At 39.8% G+C, this 23,404-nt stretch overlaps 1 protein-coding gene across 1 annotated transcript in view; it reads right to left on the bottom strand.

Annotated features, from left to right (window-relative positions):
* Positions 1–23,404, bottom strand: part of LOC115200882 (CUB and sushi domain-containing protein 1) — a 509,589-nt gene that overhangs the window by 136,571 nt on the left and 349,614 nt on the right. Inside the window, exons 8-17 of the mRNA XM_029763998.1 lie at positions 22,433–22,514; positions 21,831–21,955; positions 20,002–20,123; positions 13,140–13,243; positions 12,664–12,776; positions 5,207–5,389; positions 4,152–4,478; positions 2,344–2,538; positions 1,933–2,071; positions 1,591–1,778 (exon numbers count right to left, since the gene is read on the bottom strand). Of these exons, the coding sequence (XP_029619858.1) occupies positions 1,591–1,778; positions 1,933–2,071; positions 2,344–2,538; positions 4,152–4,478; positions 5,207–5,389; positions 12,664–12,776; positions 13,140–13,243; positions 20,002–20,123; positions 21,831–21,955; positions 22,433–22,514 (1,578 nt within the window). The remainder of the gene's footprint in view (positions 1–1,590; positions 1,779–1,932; positions 2,072–2,343; positions 2,539–4,151; positions 4,479–5,206; positions 5,390–12,663; positions 12,777–13,139; positions 13,244–20,001; positions 20,124–21,830; positions 21,956–22,432; positions 22,515–23,404) is intronic.

Genomic DNA, 23,404 nt, shown 5'->3' with positions numbered 1-23,404 from the left:
CATAGAAAATGTGCTCTCTTGTCAGGACACTATTGTTCAGAGGAGCTAGCAAACAACACAGCTAACACAATCACTTCAAACTGAAGCTGGAAAGATTGTGAATTAGCTTCATTTTGTTTCGTTTTACCTGTTTTCCAGAAGAAAGAAAAAAGATATATGTCCAGAATAATGATGCCAGCTGATTCATGATTTTGACTGGCTGAGAAAAACTGTCTGCCTGTCTGTCTCGTCTCGACTCCCGACACGCTCATTACTATGGGACAGCTGGAGATCGAATTTCAATGTTGCAAATGTCGGAGAGACAGACAGCAAGATTTATACAAATCTCCGCTGTTGAAAACTAAATGTTTTTCTAAAGAAATGGGAGATAATATCTTGGTGCTTTTTATAGTGGAGATCAAATGTATAAATTGCCTGGCTGGGTTGATGAGACAGTGGATTGCCCAGTCAGATGGAACAGAGTAAATAGGCATTTCAACATCATAGATTTAACCGGTGGTAATTTGTGGAATAGACACTGCAGGAATGCGATTTTAACCAATCAGCATCCAGGATTAAATCAACCCGTTGTATAATGTTATTTTACGAAATCATTCTCTCTAAGGGTGCGTTCGTAAATTCGCCCTGGGTTCTACTCCAATTCCAGAGGGAAGAATAACTGATGGATTTACGAACGCTCAACACCCGTTGAATTTGGCCGGTGTCAGTAAACGTTTGCAAAAAATCTTAAATTATTGCCAGCAGCACAGTTACAGTCACCAACGCTCTAGTTAATATGAAAACAGCCTAACCAGCTCTGCTAGGGTGAGTAAAATGGTAAGAGTGAGGTGTTCTCTTATTTGTGTCTGCAACATTAGCCAGTTAGCTTGGGTGCTTGACTGCATTTGTGAGGTCAGAACGCTCGGATCAACCCTACTCCTCGGGTCAGAGCGTCCAGTGTGCACTCTGAACCCTTTGAGAGCGAAACGCTCTGAATTTAAGAACGGACAATCTGACAATGCTCTGAATTTACCATTGCCCAGAGGACACTCTGAGCGAACTCTGGCACTCCAGATTGAATTTACGAATGCACCCTAAAGCATTAATTTAAACAGCCTTTGTGACATAACTTTTATTTCGCAGTCATTTTTTTCCTTTTTAACATTCCTAAGATATTTTGGCATTTGGAGAAAGAATTAGACTTGCTATTTTACAACGCTATGTAATTATTGATAGATTACTTAATAATCTTATTGCAAACCACTGCCTATTGCTATTATTAGTGATATAATGAGTTAAATTAGGTTTCCCTACGCAATCACCAATTCTTTGGTATTTAAATCGCAGTCCTGTTCAGGTAACAACCCCAATGAAAACAAGTTATCCAAATGAAGTGTAAATCTAATTTCACAGCTCCTACACTACTTCAATATGATCCCAACACCCACACACAAGCTGAGTTAATATTGACATCAGCAGCACACGCAGTAAAGTGATATTGCACCATGCAGTTGTAGCCATGAAACAATGTGTGGATTGACAACACAATGTCCTCTGCTTTTCAAAGGTAGTCCTGTAGATACATTTCAAATTGAAAACGGTAGAACTCACTGTCGTAGCGGATCTGGAAGCCCACGCTGGAGCGACTGTTGTCTGTGGTGAATAGCAGGTACATGTAATTGCTGGTGCTAATGAGAAAATGGGGCGCCTGAGTGCCATGATACTCTCCGATTAAAGGAGAGGAGTTGGAGGGGCCATCCCGAATCTCCAGTGTGTCATAATTAACCTCGGTCTGGAATCTACATGGAAACAGACAGAAAGAAAAGAGAAGTGAATTAGAAGCTACTATTCCATCCAAGCATTTTTCTGTAGCCTATCATGGCAGATTATCTCAAATGGAATGATTGAAATAGCTTCATCGGGGATAAGATACATTTGAAACAAAATACAAACCTGTCAAAGGATATCTTGATGGCGTGATCTTTGCTGGCTTCAATGACCCATTCACAGTTTAAAGAGTCTTTGTAGTATCCTGGCCAGCCAGGGGACAGCAGAACTCCAGTTGGAGCTGTTAAATGTCCTCCACAAGGTGCTAGAGGGGAACACATTTTAGTGGCAATGTTCTAACATAGACAGCTTACACGTTTATATGCAACAGCATGCAGAATTTAACCATATAGACTGTCAAGGGGAAACTTTACTAGTTATTGTAGCACATTTTCAGCGGCTCTACGATGTTACACCAATAGACAACAATAAAGCAGACCCCCACATGACATGCCCAGTGCACACCCACTCCAACTCAAGGGGAGTCAGGATGACATTGGCAGACTGTATGGATTATTGTTCAACATTATACAGTACCTTCACACCGAGGAACTGCTGCATTCCACACTACGTTTCCATCCTGAATGATGCAGGTTATGGACTCAGACCCATGGGTTTTGATGAATCCTTCATCACATGTAAAAAGAACGGAGCTCCCCAACAAGAAGTGTTCCCCATACCGCTGGCCATTGACAGGGATGCCGGGGTCGTGGCATTCATTCTGACCAAATGCTAGCGAGGGAAAAAAATCTGGTTTCAGTGTTTTTCAGTGTTGTTGTTTTTTAGTCAATAAGAAGACATCAAACTGGATTCTGTGTCACATTTAACTAATTTGTCTTATCCCAGAGAACACGAGGAGAACCTGGTTAATTATTTAGTCACTGAGAATAGAGGCTAATCAGCCAACAAAATGAACACAGCACAGTGGTGAAGACTGACGCCATGGAGGCAACACTCATTTCCCTGGCTCATTGTTATTACACTCCTGCTCGCTGACAGTAACTCCCCACACCAGATTGGGAGACATGTCCCTCTCCTCCTGACACAGTGACACGCCAGTTCTACGGCGCTGCTATTGAGATGCCACACCACCAGCTCCCCCGCCAGCCCCATCACATGGCTGACACCTCCCCGCCGAGAAAAAAAAAACCCATCCCTGTCTTAGTCACTGACAGGAGGGTCCAGCGGATTCTGATGCGGAATAAGAACGGTAACAACATCCTCCTCCATTTCATTAACCTTCCCCACCGCTGCAGCCTGCCTCTGTTCCTCTGTGGAGGAGAGACATGTCACTGCGTTGTCTCCCAGGCCGGGGGAGTGCAACGAGACAATGTTTCCTAGAGATAGCAAACAGGCACTGGGGACAGCAATATTCAGACCTAATTTCAGCTCGGTGTGGTACAGGCATAATTCCATTAACATTGGGCACACCCGGATCAGTTCAACATTTTTGTGCTACAGTGTGTCTATGTTGAGGCAGAGGACCTGAACAGACCTCTCCCTTTACTGTTTTCTGTTCCATGATACTGTCTCTAAAATATCAGCAAAAAATAGAAAATATATGTTTTTAAATGTTTACCTTCAAGGTTTGGAATTGCCTTGCAGTATTATTGTTTTTCTTATCTTGTGTTTACATATACAAAATGTTTTGGGCCCACTGGTAGACACATTTGCATAACAATATGCATTAAAATGTTAATATTGTAAATGACTAAAATGGCAAACATTCCCAAGCCCATTTTAAATGGTGTAGTATTGAGAGAAAAGGGCAAATTGTTCATTTCATTTGTCATAATGTCATCTGTTGAATAAAAAAACAGAGTGAACCCACTGGTCACAGACCTCAATTCAACATCTATTCCACGTTGGTTCAACATAATTTCATTGAAATGACGTGAAAACAATGTTGATTTAAGCAGTGTGTGCCCAGTGGGAAATAATTTAGTAAAAGTGATGCACTACTTATATCTTTAGAGCAGTTAATCAAATGTAATAGAATTAGTAATAATTCAAATGAGATGTTCCTGGTTTAAATTATGGGTAAAAGATACAATGGTATACACATCTATGGCCATACAAATTGTTAAATAGAACAGTACCACAGTTCTAGCTAATGGATCTCCATTCTGAGATAGGGATCCTCTAATTGAAGATTGTTAGTAATGTTGATTCGTTACCACCCTTGTGAGAATATACCTGACTAAGCGTTTGATTGCATACATCGGAAGCACTATAGAGACAGCTTGACTCAGTAGTTGTGCCACAGGCAGTTCGGAATTGCATATCAGAAGATATTTGAGATACTGCAAAATCTCAAATATCTTTAAAAGCAAGGGGCCATTTACTTGTGTAAGTGATGTTAAATCCTTTCCCAGTGTTGGAGTGGTCAGACTGGAACTCCAGGCGCATGATGTGTCCATTGCTGGCGATCTGAGAGGGTACGTCCTTCCCAGAGAACGTGCCAAACGTGGTGGGCTCCGACATCCCGTCATCTTTCACAATGAGGTAGTCAAACTGGGGCTCTACCTCAAAGTCGCTGAAAATTAGATGAATCCTGCTCCCTGACTCTGCGATAATGAGCCACACACAGTTCATGTTGTTCCCATACTCCTCGGGGTAGTTTGGGGAGAGGATTATTCCTGATGGGGTTGTGAAATTGAAGAAGCAGGAGACTGTAAAAATAGATAGGGGCACACACACACACACACACACACACACACAGATCTGCCATCATGCTTTGATCTGCCATCATGCATTTTGTTTGAAATGGGATGGATACATGCTTTCCTTTGAATGCTTCAGGTGCCACAGATTCTATTCACTGTACTAGGTGGAAGAATATAACCCAGTGTCATGACAGTAGAGAGGATATTTAACATTTTACATTTTAGTCATTTAGCAGACGCTCTTATCCAGAGCGACTTACAGTAGTGAGTGCATACAACCAAGACCTGATTGCCCTTGGCTGATTAGCTGCTTAACCCTTGTTGGATGGCTTAGAGGTGTCAGTCTGCATGCCAGAAGGAAGGTGAAATCAAAAGATTGAATACAGCATTACCTGCAGCAGCGGCTCTTACTTTACATCTGAAAAATCTCCATTCTCAAAAAAGAACTCTTAAGGCCTCTGTATTGAAACTGTAATGAATAAGCTCAGTGTCTAAATGATGATAGTAATGATTGAATTGTATGACTTTCCAAAATAGACAGCGGGGAGTGTTGACCAAGCGACACCAAAACCTGAGAGATGATGACAGCTTTACATGGGTCAGTGGGGATAACCATATCACCTTCCTTCCCTACCTGGCTGGTTCCCTCGGACTGTTGGGACAGTGCATCAGATTGATCAATCTCAATGACAGCGCTGTTAATTAAAGTCATGCATTTTTAAATGGCATCTTACACACGCAGCTGGGTTTGTTTCCAGACCACTGGTTGTTTTGCTGGCATGATATCGTTCTCTCGCCGACCAACTCGAAGGCTGCCTGACACTCGAAAGTCAGCATGTCGCCGTGTAAAAAACGCTCCCCTGTTCTTCTGCCGTAGGCCGGAATGCCAGGATCGCCACACCCTCCTTTGTCGATTTCTGTAAAAAAAAAAATACAACTGTTACAACGTTCAAGTTCATTCAGTGGTTTCAATTCCCAAGGATATCAGGCTAGTTGTCTTCGGGCTGAATGTCCTAAAACTGACATCCACTGAGCAATCATCAGATCCTGAAAACATAACATGACAGCTTTCCTCTAACTCAACATTCTTTACACAAGTAAAACATTCTGAGAACCATGGATGGCTCACCTGATACAAGCTATCCCTGGTATAATCCAAGAGAAAACAAGACAGTCGAGAGTTGTTTATTTCCTCTACATTTTCAGGTGGAGGCAGCATTTTGTAGCAGGAGTAAAATGACAGTGACAAATGAATGACGTTCTGGAAGAGTTCATTTTTGTGTTAACAACCAGTGTGTCAGCTCAGCTGCTGCCGCTCCACTGGCCCATCTGAGCAATAATCTACAGGGGATGGGTTTTATTCCAGCAGCACATTCAACAACCTTTGTGAGGTGTTAAGTGCCGGTTAAATACCTTTGGATCTGCCAAGAGCAATTAGTTGAAGGATCTATGCGGAGGCTCCACAATCAGTAAGGGCATATCAGCCCAATAGCAACCGTGATAGAGATGTAAACTGTCTTACTAAGGCTTTGCCATTCTCTTAAATACTAATAGGTAAACATGCCTCAAGTGGTTGGCCATCACTGAATCTACTGTCCAATAACCTACATTATGAGGAGCTGGAAGTCAAATCAGCAGTCCAGAACAGGTTTACCATTTCAATGCATATTGTGGGTGAAATTACAGACATTGTTGAAAGAGTAAGCAGGAGATAACATTAAATTATGTCTTTGAGGTACACGGTGGTCTGTTTCAGATTTAATTCAAATATTTCAGAGTAGTCATAAACAAGTCATAGCATCATATCAATGTCCACAGATAACAGAGAAATGTTTAATTTATGTTTATGATGTCTCGGTTTAACAGTTTTCTGGGAGATATAAAATATTAATAATTATATATACAGTTGTAGTCAGAAGTTTAAATACACTTAGGTTGGAGTCATTAAGACTCGTTTTTCAACCACTCCACAAATGTCTTGTTAACAAACTATAGTTTTGGCAAGTTGGTTACGACATCTACTTTGTGCATGACACAAGTAATTTTTCCAACAATTGTTTACAGACAGATTATTTCACTTATAAATCACTGTATCACAATTCCAGTGGGTCAGAAGTTTACATACACTAAGTTGACTGTGCCTTTAAACAGCTTGGAAAATTCCATAAAATGATGTCATGGCTTTAGAAGCTTCTGATAGGCTAATTGACATAATTTGAGTCAATTGGAGGTTTATCTGTGGATGTATTTCAAGGCCTACCTTCAAACTCAGTGCCTCTTTGAAAGACATCATGGGAAAATCAAAAGAAATCAGCCAAGACCTGGTTCATCCTTGAGAGCAATTTCCAAATACCTGAAGGTACCACGTTCATCTGTACAAACAATAGTACGCAAGTATAAACACAATGGGACCACGCAGCTCTCATACCGCTCAGGAAGGAGACGTATTCTGTGTCCTAGAGATGAATATACTTTGGTGTTAAAAGTGCAAATCAATTCCAGAACAACAGCAAAGGACCTTGTGAAGATGCTGGAGGAAACAGGTACAAAAGTATCTATATCCACAGTAAAACGAGTTCTATATCGACATAACCAGAAAGGTCGCTCAGCAAGGAAGAAGCCACTGCTCCAAAACCACAAAATAAAAAAGCCAGACTACGGTTTGCAACTGCACATGGGGATAAAGATCATACTTTTTGGAGAAATGTCCTCTGGTCTGATGAAACAAAAACTGTTTGGCCATAATGACCATTGGTATGTTTGAAGGAAAAAGGGGGAGGCTTGCAAACCAACGAGCACCATCCCAACCGTGAAGCACGGGGGTGGCAGCATTATGTTGTGGGGTGCTTTGCTGCAGGAGGGACTGGTGCACTTCACAAAATAGATGGCATCATGAGGCAGGAAAATTAAGTGGATATATTGAAGCAACATCTTAATACATCAGTCAGGAAGTTAAAGCTTGTTCGCAAATGGATCTTCTAAATGGACAATGACCCCAATCATACTTCCACAGTTGTGGCAAAATGGCTTAAGGACAACAAAGTCAAGGTATTGGAGTGGCCATCACAAAGCCCTGACCTCAATCCTGTAGAAAATGTGTGGGCAGAACTGAAAAAGCGTGTGTGAGGAAGGAGGCATACAAACCTGACTCAGTTACACCAGCTCTGTCAGGAGGAATGGCCAAAACTTATTGTGGGAAGCTTGTGGAAGGCTACCTGACACGTTTGACCAAGTTAAACAATTTAAAGGCAATGCTACCAAATACTAATTGAGTGTATGTAAACTTCTGACCCACTGGGAATGTGATGAAAGAAATAAAACCTGAAATCAATCATTCTCTCTACTATTATTCTGACATTTTACATTTGGAACCAAAAATCTAAAATTTGGACTAATCAGACCAAAGGACAGATTTCCACCGGTCTAATGTCCATTGCTCATGTTTTTTTTGCCCAAACAAGTCTCTTCTTCTTATTGATGTTCTTAAGTAGTGGTTTCTTAGCAGCAAATCGACCATGAAGGCCTGATTCACGCAGCCTCCTCTGAACAGTTGATGTTGAGATGTGTCTGTTACTTGAACTCTGTGAAGCATTTATTTGGGGTGCAATCTGAGGTGCAGTTAACGCTAATGAAATATCCTCTCCAGAAGAGGTAGCTCTTGGTCTTCCTTTCCTGTGGCGGTCCTCATGAGAGCCAGTTTCATCATAGCGCTTGATGGTTTTTGCGACTATACTTGAAGAAACTTTAGAAGTTCTCGAAGTGATCCGCATTGACTGACCTTCATGTCTTAAAGTAATGATGGACTGTTGTTTCTCTTTGCTTATTTGAGCTGTTCTTGCCATAATATGGACTTCACTCAGCTCCTTGTGAGACATCCCTCAAAATAAATGTTCACACAGTGAGCCTACCTTAGCCAGTTGTATGAGAGAAAATCTGAATCATCACAGAATAAATAACAAATAGGCCCATAGAATGTGCTACAGGAAGGAATTAAGTAAGTAAAATACAAGTTAGGGGCAACATATTCACTAGAAGCCTTTGCCTAAAGGAAATGCGTACATGCTTGCAAAGTTACTTTAATGGTATTAAGCAATGATTCTTATCCTTAATCCGTAACGTTCATTATATTTACTGATTTATACAGTATGTGCCTATAGTCTTCAGAATATATATTTTTATGAAGTCCCCATTGGGATACCATGATTCTCTTCCATCCAACTGATATATGTTGTTTCATTATTACACAAGCAATTACTTATGTACAGTAGTGCTTATACAGTATGTATGGGTTATAAATAGAGGTCGACGCATTAGGATTTTTCAACGCCGATACCGATACCGATTATTGGAGGACCAAAAAACCCCGTACCGATTAATCGTCCGATTTAAAAAAAAAAAAAAATTGATTTTTTTTAAATAATTGAAATATGTTCAATTTGGTTTAAATAATGCAAAAACAAAAAAGTGCAGTCAAAAACAGTAAAAGTGCAATATGTGCCATGTAAAAAAGCTAACGTTGAAGTTCCTTGCTCAGAACATGAGAACATATGAAAGCTGGTGGTTCCTTTTAACATGAGTCTTCAATATTCCCAGGTAAGAAGTTTTAGGTTGTAGTTATTATAGGAATTATAGGACTATTTCTCTCTATACGATTTTGTATTTCATATACCTTTGACTATTGGAGGTTCTTATAGGCACTTTAGTATTGCCAGTGTAAGAGTATAGCTTCCGTCCCTCTCCTTGCTCCTACCTGGGCTCGAACCAGGAACACATCGACAACAGCCACCCTTGAAGCAGTGTTACCCATGTAGAGCAAGGGGAACAATACTCCAAGTCTCAGAGCAAATTACGTTTGAAACGCTATTAGCGCGCACCCGCTAACTAGCGAGCCATTTCACATCGGTTACACCAGCCTAATCTTGGGAGTTGATAGGCTTGAAGTGATAAACAGCGCAATGCTTGAAGAATTGCGAAGAGCTGCTGGCAAAACGCACAAAGGTGTTGTTTGAATGAATGCTTACGAGGCTGCTGCTGCCTACCATCGCTCAGTCAGACTGCTCTATCAAATATCAAATCATAGATTTAATTATAACATAATAACACACAGAAATACGAGCCTTTGGTCATTAATATGGTCGAATCCGGAAACTATCATTTTGAAAATGAAATGTTTATTATTTCAGTGAAATACGGAAACGTTACGTATTTTATCTAACGGGTAGCATCTCTAAGTCTAAATATTCCTGTTACATTGCACAACCTTCAATGTTATGTCATAATTATGTACAATTCTGGCAAATGAATTACGGCCTTTGTTAGGAATAAATGGACTTCACACAGTCCACAATGAGCCAGGCGGCCCAAACTGCTGTGTATATACCCTGACTGCTTACACGGAACGCTAGAGAAGTGACAGAAATTCATGTTTGCAGGCAATATTAACTAAATATGCAGGTTTAAAAATATATACTTGTGTATTGATTTTAAAGAAAGGCATTGATGTTTATGGTTAGGTACATTGGTGCAACGACAGTGCTTTTTTTGCAAATGTGCTTGTTAAATCATCACCCGTTTGTCGAAGTAGGCTGTGATTCGATGAGAAATTAACAGGCACCGCATCGATTATATGCAACGCAGGACACGTTAGATAAACTAGTAATATCATCAACCATGTGTAGTTAACTAGTGATTATGTTAAGATTGATCATTTTTTATAAGATAAGTTTAATGCTAGCTAGCAACTTACCTTGGCTTCTAGCTGCCCTCGCGTAACAGGTAGTCAGCCTGCCATGCAGGCTCCTCGTGGAGTGCAATGTAATGCAGGTGGTTAGAGCGTTGGACTAGTAACCAGATGGTTGCAAAAACGAATCCCCGAATCCCCCCTGAACAAGGCAGTTAACCCCCGTTCCTAGGCCGTCATTGAAAATAAGAATGTGTTCTTAATCTGACTTGCCTAGTTAAATAAAGGTGTAAAAAAATAAATATAAATAAATAAATAAAATCGGCAAATCGGTGGCCAAATATACCGATTACCGATTGTTATGAAAACTTGAAATCGGCCCTAATTAATTGGCCATTCCGATTAATCGGTCGACCTCTAGTTATAAATGTTTCATATAGTCCGTCTATAGGTATCACTTTGTTTTGCCAACATTTATCAGACAGATGCATAATACAGGTGAACAAGCCTGAATTAATACTCCCCCAGATTGTATATACAGTAGACATGGACACCTACTGTATGCGGACCTCTGACAATATGTCCTACCACTAGTGGTTCTGCTGTCAACTGTGACACCCGGACTGTAGGAACAGGTTTGAAGTTGGGTTTATACAAAGTTAATGGAGGTTGTGTTATTGTGCAGGGTTCTGCATTGTGTTAAGTTGCCGATTGTGTCAACTGTCTGTATGACCTTATAAGGTAAGGGTTGACACTTGAGGAGGTAATAGTAATCTCTAAATGGAAAGTGGATGGTGGTGACAATGGACTTTCCATACAGTGTTTCCAAACAAAAATGTAAACTAATAACTTTCAAAAGTTCACAGAGGGTCGTGGCCCATGGATAAACTCAACAGTTTAGAAAAAAAGATAGACTCCAATAAACTACTAACTAGCCTATAGCATAGCTGTTTTATGGGTTGTAATATCGTTTACAAGCTAATTGCCCTGCTTAATCAACATAGGTGTCCTGCCGTTTCTGAGTTGGTTCTATCTATAAAAAGGTATCTGTGAATTAATATTCAGTAGCATTCATTTTTGTTTCACAGAGTAAACATTGATTCATTATTAAAGCAATCCAAACACGGTCTCCCAGTCAGAACAATAATTTGTCTAACTGTGGCAATAAATCAGCATATCAGGTTTGATTGAACAGGGGCCTAAATACAATTTACTTCCACCTAGCAGTTGAGTGGAATGGAAAATGACTTCCAAAGCAAACAGTGTCCCTACAGTATTTATCAGCAACGCAAATCTCTTCTCTCTCACAGCATGACACTACTTTAATGTAGGTTTGTTGACTGTGCCCAGTCAACACATGACTTATTAGTGCAAGTTCAGTGCTATTCATCAGTTGGAAGGAATTAGTCCCACCATCTGATACTGGGAATGAATTACAGTTCATGCTGGTGGAGGGAAATTCTGGACATTAGTGTTTATTGAAACAGATGTTTAGATACATTTATAGATGGGGCTGCAAAACTCCAGTAACTTTCCCAAGATTCCTGAAATTACAACGGAATAAGCAGGAAATGCGGGAAATCTCCAACCAGGATTTTTGGAAAGCCAAGTGTGACGACCCTCCCACCCTGTCTGCCGTATTCTCTCTTTGTTCTTGTTTCCTTATTAGGATGCCGGTGGGCGGAGTTGGGAGGGTCGTCAGCGACATGGGAAACACCTGGGCCCGGTTGTGTCCCAGGATAAAGGCACCTCTTCCCCATTCATAGGGGAGACTCTCTCCATGCAGACACCTTCATAGATTTTGTTGTGGTATTTTTGTGGCCTTTTGGTTGTTTGCTTTGACACCTTTCAACACCCCGCATTATCACATTTATGCATGCAAAACACTCACTTACACTACTGATTATTGATTACACACACCATTGTTAATTGCATTTAGGTTACCTTAGTTAATAAATATATATTTTGTTATTCCTTGTCTCCACGTTGTCTCCCTTTTTGTTACGAACTTTTGAGCCGGTTCGTGACACAAGGAATTTGGGGAAAGTTACTAGAATTTTGCAACCCTATTTATAGAACTTTGCTTTGCTGTTATTTGTTAGCCTATCCAAAAATCCGCCAGTGAATTTCATTTGGATAACTAACATATCAGTGTCTGTGTCGATCACATGCTGGCCCATTTAATCTTTCGCTGAATCTGTAGAATTGATGACTTGGCTGGAATACAGTTTTAACCAATCAGCATTCGGGATTAGACCCACCCGTTGTATAATGAACATCATTCTACGGGGTGTAGAGAAAAGCACACATACTGTAGTATGTGGAAATGGTAGGCTGACCAACACATGTTACATATCAAATTTTACTTATGCTGACAAGTACCACCAACTATGAGAACTCAAATAAGCATGGCCTCAACATGAAATGGTAGATGTACAGGGTTTAAATCCGGACCAAATCCATTATTTGGCAGACCATTGCATATGTTCTCAAAGAGGATAGGAAGTGTACCTTCATACGTGGCCTTGAATCCTTGGGACCCGATGGTGTCATCAGACTGGAGATGGAGCCACATCTGGTTGCTCATACTGACTATCAGGTCAGGAACACTGGACCCTGTCAGCCTGAAACACATCACATGGAACTCAATGACTCATTCACTTATTGTCTCTTACTCACATCAGTTGCTTAATTGATTGTTTTCATGCTCCAAAAACGATGGTCATTATTTTCAAGTAAACGGGTATATGGTGTATTAATTACATGACAATTATGTTCAAGGTATTATCAGAATAACTGCCCCAATGTATTGTCCTATTTCGTCTGTGTAGACCACAGCATAGTTCAGTGCAACTTCAAAATCATACAGTGCGATGCTGGAGGGAAAGGTTTGAGGGAAAGGTTTGAGGGAAAGGTTTGAGGGAAAGGTTTGAGGGAAAGTTTCGAGATAGTAAATGATAAATTCAGGGAATCTGCAGAATACTCACACATAGAGCACTCTCCTGGCATCGCCAATCTTCCCTCCATCCCCCACTGTTAGCGTGTCATATCCTCTCTCAAGATCAAACTCCTCAAAGGCAAGCTTGATAACCTGCTCAAAACAGGATATATGTTCCACATTGGTTCAAGGACAGCCACGATAACATAGCCATAAACCATTTTGCAATTGTACTATTTACACAATGCTTATTTTGTTACTCTTCTATTCTATTCATTCTGATACAAAGTGCTTTCTTTTCCTAGAAATGGTACCAATTAAAATAATTAAATCATAGCAAATTCCCTTTAAAGTGGTTGGGATGTAGCCCTTTCCTGCAGTCAAATGACCTAGTGGCCTCATGGGTGGAATGTTATTCATATTTTTCAGAATTTCATAATGGATAAACATTATAGAAGAAGACAAAAACCTGACGAAAATCTGGTGGTTCTTTGTGAAACGGTTCTGTTATATTTCTGTATATGTGTGATGTACTGTGATGTACTGTGATGTACTGTATATGTGTGATGTACTGTATATGTGTGATGTACTGTGATGTACTGTATATGTGTGATGTACTGTGATGTACTGTATATGTGTGATGTACTGTATATGTGTGATGTACTGTGATGTACTGTATATAAAGTGTAATATTGGGATACAAACTCAAAATGTAATACATTTCAATACATTAAATTACTCTATATCTGACATGGTACAGGTGTCTTCTTTTTTTAAGCCCAAGCCCATGTGTGTGAGGTATATACTTTTGTTTCCAAGTAGATTTCTTTAAGACTACCAAGAAAGACTCTGTGTGACCCTGATTTAGCCCACTGCAGTAATTAAATAAATATTTCAGGATTGGTGTGGTTTTGCATCAAAATCTAATAAAATGTGAATAGTGTAATGCGCTATGATTGAATTCTAACCATAGATCCCATGAAATAATATTGAGTCTTTTATCATGTATTGTAGAAAAACATCATAGTTCTCTGGTATGCACCATAACAAACATAGCTTATTCATATTAGAGCAGCAAAAGACATCAACATTGCAGCTACTGCAGCTCTATACTTTCAAACACTTGTTGTGTGTGTGTTCTGTGGTAAACAGAATAATTAGGATTGCATAGTATTTGCAAAAAAAAGCACTGCTGTCACAGCTACCAGGGAGACTAAAATAATGAAACCATGAAATACATTTGCAAATCATTTCGTGGTGGCAGTGCAATGATGAACTGGAAAAGAGCAGTTCAAGTATTTGCAATGCCTGGGCACGAACAAAGGCTTGGAGAAAAAAAGATGGCTCCACTTTTGATGCCGGCACAGGAAGAAAGGCAGTTAAAAGAAAATTGGATTTGAGCAGAGATTGCTTGAAGGGAAGAAATAAAGCTTAATTAGGACAAGCCCATTATCAACATCCTCAAATTCTCTCAATTGCACCATTAAATAACCATTATTCCATCCATATTTTTTTCTCCGGAGACTCAAAGAGCAAATGTATTACCTGTGTAGGTTGGCCTATCCTCACTGAAATGTGTAGTACCAAGCCAAGGGGCCCAAAGTGAAGGATCAATGTGAGAGCCTAAACCCTTGAGTACGAGTTCACTGATAGCCAGTTTGCTTTTCAAGAGCCACTTATAACTCACCCTGTCATGTAAACTCAACTATTCTGATATAAAACATTGCAGGGATTGATGACAATAATAGCTCATGTAAAGATCTAACACACACACACACACACACACACATTTTTCCTCATTGACCAATGACTGCTAACCAAGAATAATAGTCATTTTAATGGAACTTAACAATACAATAACAGATTTGTAGATTTGATAAACTTGGGTTTTATTAGACTGTGGAACCCTCTGTTTGTAATTCAATCTTCATGCATTGCCCTTCAAAGCGCACAAAAACTCTAAATTGTCTGATAATTCTGGCTTCGTGGCAATCCAATGTCCATGAGATGTCAATCTTCGTTGACCTTTGACATCTCCACTCCAGCATGTGGCATCTGAGAGAAATCGCATTAAAGGAAAATTCCTTTTAAAATGCATCATACGAGGATGATTTCTGTATTTTTAAAGTTACGTCTCTTGAAAACTTGAGCGCTGACAAACAAAACATTTTGGGACTATGTCAGCAATGGACTAATAAAACAAAAGATTGTTTTTGGGTGGAGTTTTCCTTTAAAGAAAACCAATATCTTCTCAAATTGAATTCCGACCTATGCTTTAATAACAATGAAAAACAGACACTGTACAAATACATACAGCAATGTGATGAAGTCATGGTGACTGGAACAAGCCAATGTTCAAGCAGATAGACAGACAGGGCTAGGAATAAATTAGCAATTACACACTGACCTGCCATTTACAACACTAATAGAATATGGAGAGCAATATCCATCTCCATGGCGACTCCCTTTGGGCAGCCAGTAATGATTTAAAAACGAACCTATCCAACAGCCTCATTGGAGTGGTTAAATAATCATAGAAGGACATGTCTTGACCTCTAAAATGGGAAATATCTTGAATGACAGAGCAAGATTCCTAAATGTCCACACAATAGGAATGGGTAACACGATTTGACAGCATAAATATGAACAGAAAGTATTGATGCTCAATATGCTTGTAAGGTAATCAATCCGCCCGTAATGAATTACAGAGTTCAAGATGCAAAAAGGAGATGTTTAAAATGGTAAACACAAAATTGTATCAGTCTAGATAGAGTATGCTAGAGCTATAGAGTACAATAAAGTTGACTGATTATAAAGAGATAATAAATGAAGGGAGATTATAATTTCTTACAACAAATACCAATGCGGAGGATTCATTTTATTCAATGAAATGTCAAGCTGTGCCATAACCGTACATACATCCTGAAACAGGTGACTGTTGGCACCCTTTACTAGTCTTCTCTTTATGTCTCTGGGATAACATACTGTCAACAGAGGTAAACATATGTTGTTGTTTTTTACGCAACTGTGATTCTGCTAAGCACCTCTGAAGTTTTTGGACAAGCAATCTGTGTGGAATGTCAAACTTTGTAGTAAGCAGTTTGAGGCAATCTTAAATGAGACGTCTACAATACCACCCTCTCAAATTACCCTGTCAAAAACAGAAAGGGTTTTTACAGAAGACTTAGCAAGAGGAGAAACAGCACTTGTGGTCTATATCAACACAATTGCAAGCTGACAGCGCACCTTGGTGATTGTTCCTTCACCTGGCTTATATACAATATTTTAGGGCACTATTGATTCCTTTGTTTTATACAGAACCGGAAGGCTGGTTCAATGGTTCTGTTTTGTCCTCATTTGTTGAAAAAACATCCATTTGACCTTCTATAGGTTGTTGATGTTTTGTTACTCATCCAAAATAATCACTGTCTGATTGGAACACCTGTCCCTATTCAATTTGCCCATCGTTTCATCTCCCCTCAATGATGCTGTTTTGTCAAAAGCATCACACTATTTGTTTACTGTGTACCAGTTACATACACAAGCACAAACAAAGGATTCAGACCCCTTCACTTTTTCCACATTTTGTTACGTTACAGCCTTATTTTAAATAAAAAAAGGTCCTCACTAATTTACACACAATTCCCATAATGACAAAGCAAAAACAGGTTTTTAGAAATGTTTGCAAATGTATTTAAAATAAAAAAAACTGAAATACTGTATTTACATAAGTATTCAGACCTTTTGCTATGAGACTCGAAATTGAGCTCAGGTGCATCCTGTTTCTATTGATCATCCTTGAGATGTTTCTACAACTTGATTGGAGTCCGTCTGTGGTAAATTCAATTGATTGGACATGATTTGGAAGGACACACACTTGTCTATATAAGGTCCCACAGTTGACGGTTCATGTCAGAGCAAAAACCAAGCCATGAGGTAGAAGGAATTGTCCGTAGAGCTCAGAAACAGGATTGTGTCGAGGCACAGATCTGGGGAAGGCTACTAAAACATTTCTGCAGCATTAAAAGTCCAAAGGAACACAGTGGCTTCCATCATTCTTAAATGGAAGAAGTTTGGAACCACCAAGACTTTTCCTAGAGCTGGCCACCCAGCTAAACTGAGCAATCGGGGGAGAAGGGCCTTGGTCAGGGAAGTGACCAAGAACCCAATGGTCACCCTGATAGAGCTCCAGAGTTCCTTTGTGGAGATGGGAAAACCTTCCAGAAGGACAACCATATCTTCAGCACTCCACCAATCAGGCCTTTATGGTAGAGTGGACAGACGGAAGCCACTCCTCAGTAAAAGGCACATGACAGCACACTTGGAGTTTGCCAAAAAGCACGTAAAGGTGCTTGAAACCAAGATTGAATGTTTTGGCCTAAATGCCAACCGTCACTTTTGGAGGAAAGCAGGCACCGCTCATCATCTGGGCAATACCATCCTTACGGTGAAGAATGGTGGTGGCTACATCATGCTGTGGGGATGTTTTTCAGCGGCAGAGACTGGGAGGGAAAGATGAACGGAGCAAAGTACAGAGAGATCCTTGATGAAAACTTGTTCAGGAAATCAGACTCGGGTCAAAAGTTCACCTTCCAACAGGACAACGACCCTAAGCACACAGCCAAGACAACGCAGGAGTAGCTTCGGGACAAGTCTTTGAATGTCCTTGAGAGGCCCAGCCAGAGCCCGGACTAGAACCCGATCGAACATCTCTGGAGGGACATGAAAATAGCTGTGCAGCGACGCTCCCCATCCAACCTGACAGAGCTTGAGAGGTTCTGCAGAGAAGAATGGGAAAAACTCCTCAAATACAGGTGTGCTAAGCTTGTAGGTTTATACCCAAGAAGACTCGAGAGTGTAATCGCTGCCAAGGGTGCTTCAACAAAGTACTGAGTAAATGGTCTGAATACTTATGTAAATGTGATATTTACGTTTTTTTTAAACCTGTTTTGCTTTGTCATTATGGGGTATTGTGTGTAGATTAATGAGGAAAAAAACTCATATTTCATCAATTATAGAATAAGGCTCTAAGAAAATGTTAAAAAAGTTCAGGGGTCTGAATACTTTCTGAATGCTTGTATACTAATGTGCCAATGACTAAATTCATTACTGAATTGATTATTGTCATATTCCTATTATTCTACTGCATGATTCCATATGTACATTGTAGAATAATAATGAAGACATCAAAATTATGAAATAGCACATATGGAATCATGTCGTAATCATAGAGTGGTGTCTCTGAACATGAACTTCTGTATGATTCCATATGTGTTATTTCATAATTTTGATGTCTTCACTATTATTATACAATGTAGAAAATAGTAATAATTAAGAAAAAGCCTTGAATGGGTAGGTGTGTCCAAACCTTTGTCTGGGTACAGATGCCAGGTGATGCTGAAATACACAGCTCAGGTTAGAGCATAACAAAAGTCCAATTGTGAGTCAAAACATTCGTTCAGTGTCCACTGAATGTGCATTTAAGGTGCATTTTCCAAAATTCAATATTCCCTGACAGGTGCTATGTCAGTGACTCTTCAAAAAAAAAACTCTCTGGTGTGTTTCAATAAGTATAAACAAGATAGTGAAAAAGAAGAACTGTCAGCTCACTATCCCAAGAGACTCTAGGATCTCTGCAATTTTCGAGTCTCTTTTTCAATGTTTTAAAACCCAAGTCAAAACCCATGTTTTCCACCAAGATAAAGGCTCACATGTTTCAATGATGACATGCCACAAATACGAGAAGGAAATAATGAACAGTTGACTTTCGCAGCAAGTAATAATTACAGGTAAAAACATAATTCAGAACAGTAATTGAATTACAAGACATGGACTACTTTTGGATAATTCTACAGTTTAGAATTTGCTAAACTAATTGAGAATAGGTTTAAGGAAAGGAACAAACGTATCAATTTGCACGGCAAGACAGATAGGAAAATTTGACAGAACTCTGGCCTTCGGGAGACGATTTAAAGGTTGAACTCACTTAATGAATCCAACGTGAATCTCTAATGAACATGTACAGTAGTAGGTGCAAGATACCTCCATTGTTATCAGGTTTTTGCTGAATAGGGCATGCTGAATACCTGGGTGACATGTCAAACTTTTAACAGCATTCTCAAACTACTTTGTAAAGTAATTTCTAGCTTGACTTAATTCACCCGAGTGCTGATCTCTGGCTGCACCAAGAAGGTGAAGTTCCATTAATTATGTTCATAGGGAGTTTTGGTTTTGGGTGGACAGTGTTAACGGCAGCATAACAAATACTGGTGGTCACATGCAGAAATTCATATGCATCAGAGATGCAGCAATTTACAGCCAAGTGACTAATTATTCATTTATAATCCTTTTGAAGCGTTCCATTTCCTTTAAGGCACTCCTTCTTGAACTATCCATAATTTACAGCAGAAGATATTAATTACTGTTTGTTTTAGCTTTAGTGCTCTGACCCCTACGTGGCACGAGGGATGTAAAAGACAAGTAGAAACCAGTAATTAAACCGTTTTAAGTGGGCCCTCTTTACAAAATAAGCTTTTTTTCTGTTAATTTCCCCATTATATTTGTTATGCTAATTTAGTGATTCTAATACCACTTGTATGCCAATGAACACAATGGCGTTCCATTAATACCATAGCATAATCATAATTATGTGCTTGGATACCCCTTTCATTAGATGTCCTGTTGGTTCACTGTCACAATAAAATAGATTATCTTTCAACTACATCCAAAATAATGTGACATAGCCTCAACTTGCAAAATACAATACAAACTGAGTTAAATTATTGAAGTTGAACCATTCACCTTGCAGAGAGACTCATTAGCACGGCTATGCATGCTGATAACTCACTATGATATAAAGAAAGGACATAAAAGGAAAGAAAGCAAAAAGAAAGAAAATAAATGTGACTCACCTTCCTATTGTCCAGTGCTGTTATAACCCAAACACAGTGGGCATTGTTGTCATACTGAACAGGGTAATTAGGAGAGGTGATGAAGCCCTTTGGTCCTCTTGAATTAGAACCACACGTTCTCGCTGTTGAAATAAAATACAAATACATTTATCAGACAAAAATAAGTCAATGCTACATTGGAAGGGAATACCTAGTCAGTTGCACCACAGAATGCATTCAACATAAATGTATCTTCCGCATTTAACCAAACCACCCTGAATCAGAAAAGTGTGGGGGGCTGCCTTAATCAATGTCATCGGTGGCCGGGGAGCAGTTGTTGTTGGGGATTAACTGCCTTGCTCAGAGGCAGAACGGAAGATTTTTTCCACATTGCTGGCTCGGGGATTCAAACCAGCAACCTTTGGGTTACTGCACCTAATTACTGAACATTTCATTACTCATTACTTAACGTTTATCCTGAAGATTGGTGAGTGAAATCATCAAGAGGTGAAGAAGCAGAGTCTGACATCACCCATTGTCTGGTTAAAATGACTGAAAATGATTAATTATGAAATCTCTGATGACTACGCCGTGCGCCTGTTAATTATCGAAGAGTCAGAGGGTTCTGAAGTTGGTAGAAAAAACTCCTAAACGAGCACATCCTTCATTCACAGGTCGGAAAAGCATTCTATAATTAACTCTAAATAATCACCTGGGATTATACATATCCGGGAGAGTACAGAGCAGCAGTGGATCTCTGGAGGCCTTTTAACTTCACATTTAATGGCTTCTACCTGGTACTTAGCTCCGCATGGAGAGGGTGATGGTGGAGAGAGGTCTGGGGGCGAGGGGGTAGTAGAGTGTTATTCTTAAAGGGTTTACCGGGCGACGCTGTGACAAAAAGTGTCTGGATCGATCAGTACTCCCCAGGAATGGTGCTAAGAAATTGTCAAACATGGTTACTCTTTCCTTCTGGATGGCTGACATACTGCCTCATTTCATTTTGATTAATGTCATCTGGAGGCCTGTGTCCTCTATGGCTTTGAAAGTTAGACCTCTGCGGATCTCACCTCCAGTGGGCATTAGCTGCCTGTACACACCAATAATACAACTGTGAGCCGATCATCAGTTACCATCAGTATAGCCACAACTGTAATTTACAGTTTGGTAGCACTTAACCTAACCTATATGGATTGCTATATATCTCCTGTGAAACAAAATAAAAAACATGTCATACATGCTTCCCCTAAAAAAACATGTCATGCTTCCCCTAAAAAACATGTCATGTTTACCTAAAAAACATGTCATGCTTCCCCTAAAAAACATGTCATGCTTACCTAAAAAAACATGTCATTGTTTACCTAAAAATGACATGTCTCAATAAAGAAATAAACAACAATGCTTTTAAATCAAGGGGATTGAATCTTCAATAGCCTTTGTAAATTCCAGCTAAAGCCAAGGTAATATGAGGAATAGAGAACATTCAAGTATTTGACCTGGCTAGTAGGTAACAGTTAAATCCTCTAAATACAATAATATCTGTACTGTCGTGCCTCAACATTAAACACCCCACACCCTCCTCACCACTGGTGACGAGGTGTGACATTGTTCATCTTAATTTGACTGGTTTCTCACAGCAGGAAAATAATCCTGCAGCAACGGGAAATATGAATAATGTGAAATGTTTAAGTGGAAATGTAAACTTTAGAAGCCTTTTTAAACATTGAATACACTACAAGTTTTGGATTTACAAATACTCTGCCACAACAGTGTGATCAAATTAAGAGAGCATATCTGTACCTACAGAAAGTGTTGCGATGGTAAAAGAGCCTGCCTGCGTTCACACTTACTGCGGCAGATAGGCCTGTGGTCACTCCATGCGGCCAACGTCTCTGTCACTCTCTGGCAAGTGATGCTCTTTGATCCCTGAAGCACATAGCTGTCATCACAGGAAAACTGGATGCTGGCTCCGACCCTGTAGGAATTGGAGAAACAAATGACCTGCCGCACAGAGCACGGCATCAGCCCCTAACTCCTCTATGCCTGTGACAGTCTTCCTTCTGTCAAATCTGCAACAAACAACATGGGATAAAAAGTTTTCTATTTCCACCAGTAGATTGCTATGGTGTGTTCCAAACAACCAAATGTAACTTTTTTTGGTCTGTGAACAAGTTCCCTCAATTTCTCAAATGTTTTTAGTTTTTAATGGTGATAAGTACATCTGCCTCCTTAACAAACCAGTAATGACCCTTGTTGAATTAAGGCATCTTCTCTAAGAGGGTCTTATCACCTATTGTGCGGGTCTAATTTCAGTCACTAATGGTGATGGCATAGCAGTGGGGGTTTAAAAATGCCTATTCCACACAGCAGGGATCGCCTTGATTAAAGCTGTTCCACACAGTTCCCAATTCACTGAGGCCAAACCTGATGAGAGTGAAGCAAAGGAACCCACTGAAAGTCTGAGCCCATCCTCTTCCCATTCTCTGGAATCCCAGGATCTGGACAAATGTCTGCTGCCATGCCCCCTTGGCTCACTACAGAAAGAGGATAAAGGTGGAATACAGAGTGGTGAGAAAAGAGGTACCAAATCTATTGAATTACTAGTGACAGATATTATAAAATAATACCATGAAAGTTATGCGCCTCAAGTGCACTGTATAGTCTGGGTAAGTCAAATGTAATGTGATAAGCTTGATTGTACAGTTTTTATGTCTAGTTGATTAATTGACAGTACAAAATATATACACAGATGGTTAGAAAAAAGGTTAAGAGTTTGCTATGGGATTATACAGGCTCGGATACTTTTAACAAAGGCCCATATTGATGCTCCATAACAAGTGCTGACAAGAATCGGAAAGGTATTATATTAGAAACACAGGGCCAGAAGCATGAGACAATGGTGACAAACAGCACTCTCACAATCATAGGATTAGAGCAATTAATCCTAATTTCATGTTCTAACAAGATCACGCTCCATTAGTCTCAATGAAAGGAAATGATTCCTCTATCGCTGCCATTAATTCAGAAGCCATGAATGAATACAAAGATGAGTCCACTTACAGTTACTGCATATTTAGATCATTGGCAGTAAAATTATCAATGAAAACTTTGGGAGACAATTTGGTCTAATAATGGCTTTCAGAATAGAAATTGCATTGATCATTGTGCGCTGTTGCACTGAAAACATTCTAATGGCCATAACACAGACTGAAACAAATCATTACACCTAATCCCCCTCACAAAAGAGGTTTCTAACCTCAAGGGTATTTTCCTGTCACAACTTCCGCCAAAGTCGGCTCCTCTCCTTGTTCGGGCAGCGTTCGGCGATCGACGTCACCGGCTTTCTAGCCATCGCCACTCCATTTTTCATATTTCCATTTGTTTTGCCTTGTTCCATACACACCTGGTTTTCATTCCCTAATCA

The sequence above is a fragment of the Salmo trutta genome, chromosome 10 (assembly GCF_901001165.1).
Source record: "Salmo trutta chromosome 10, fSalTru1.1, whole genome shotgun sequence".
Classification (NCBI taxonomy): Eukaryota; Metazoa; Chordata; class Actinopteri; order Salmoniformes; family Salmonidae; genus Salmo; species Salmo trutta.
This window is presented reverse-complemented; position numbering and strand designations above follow the sequence as displayed.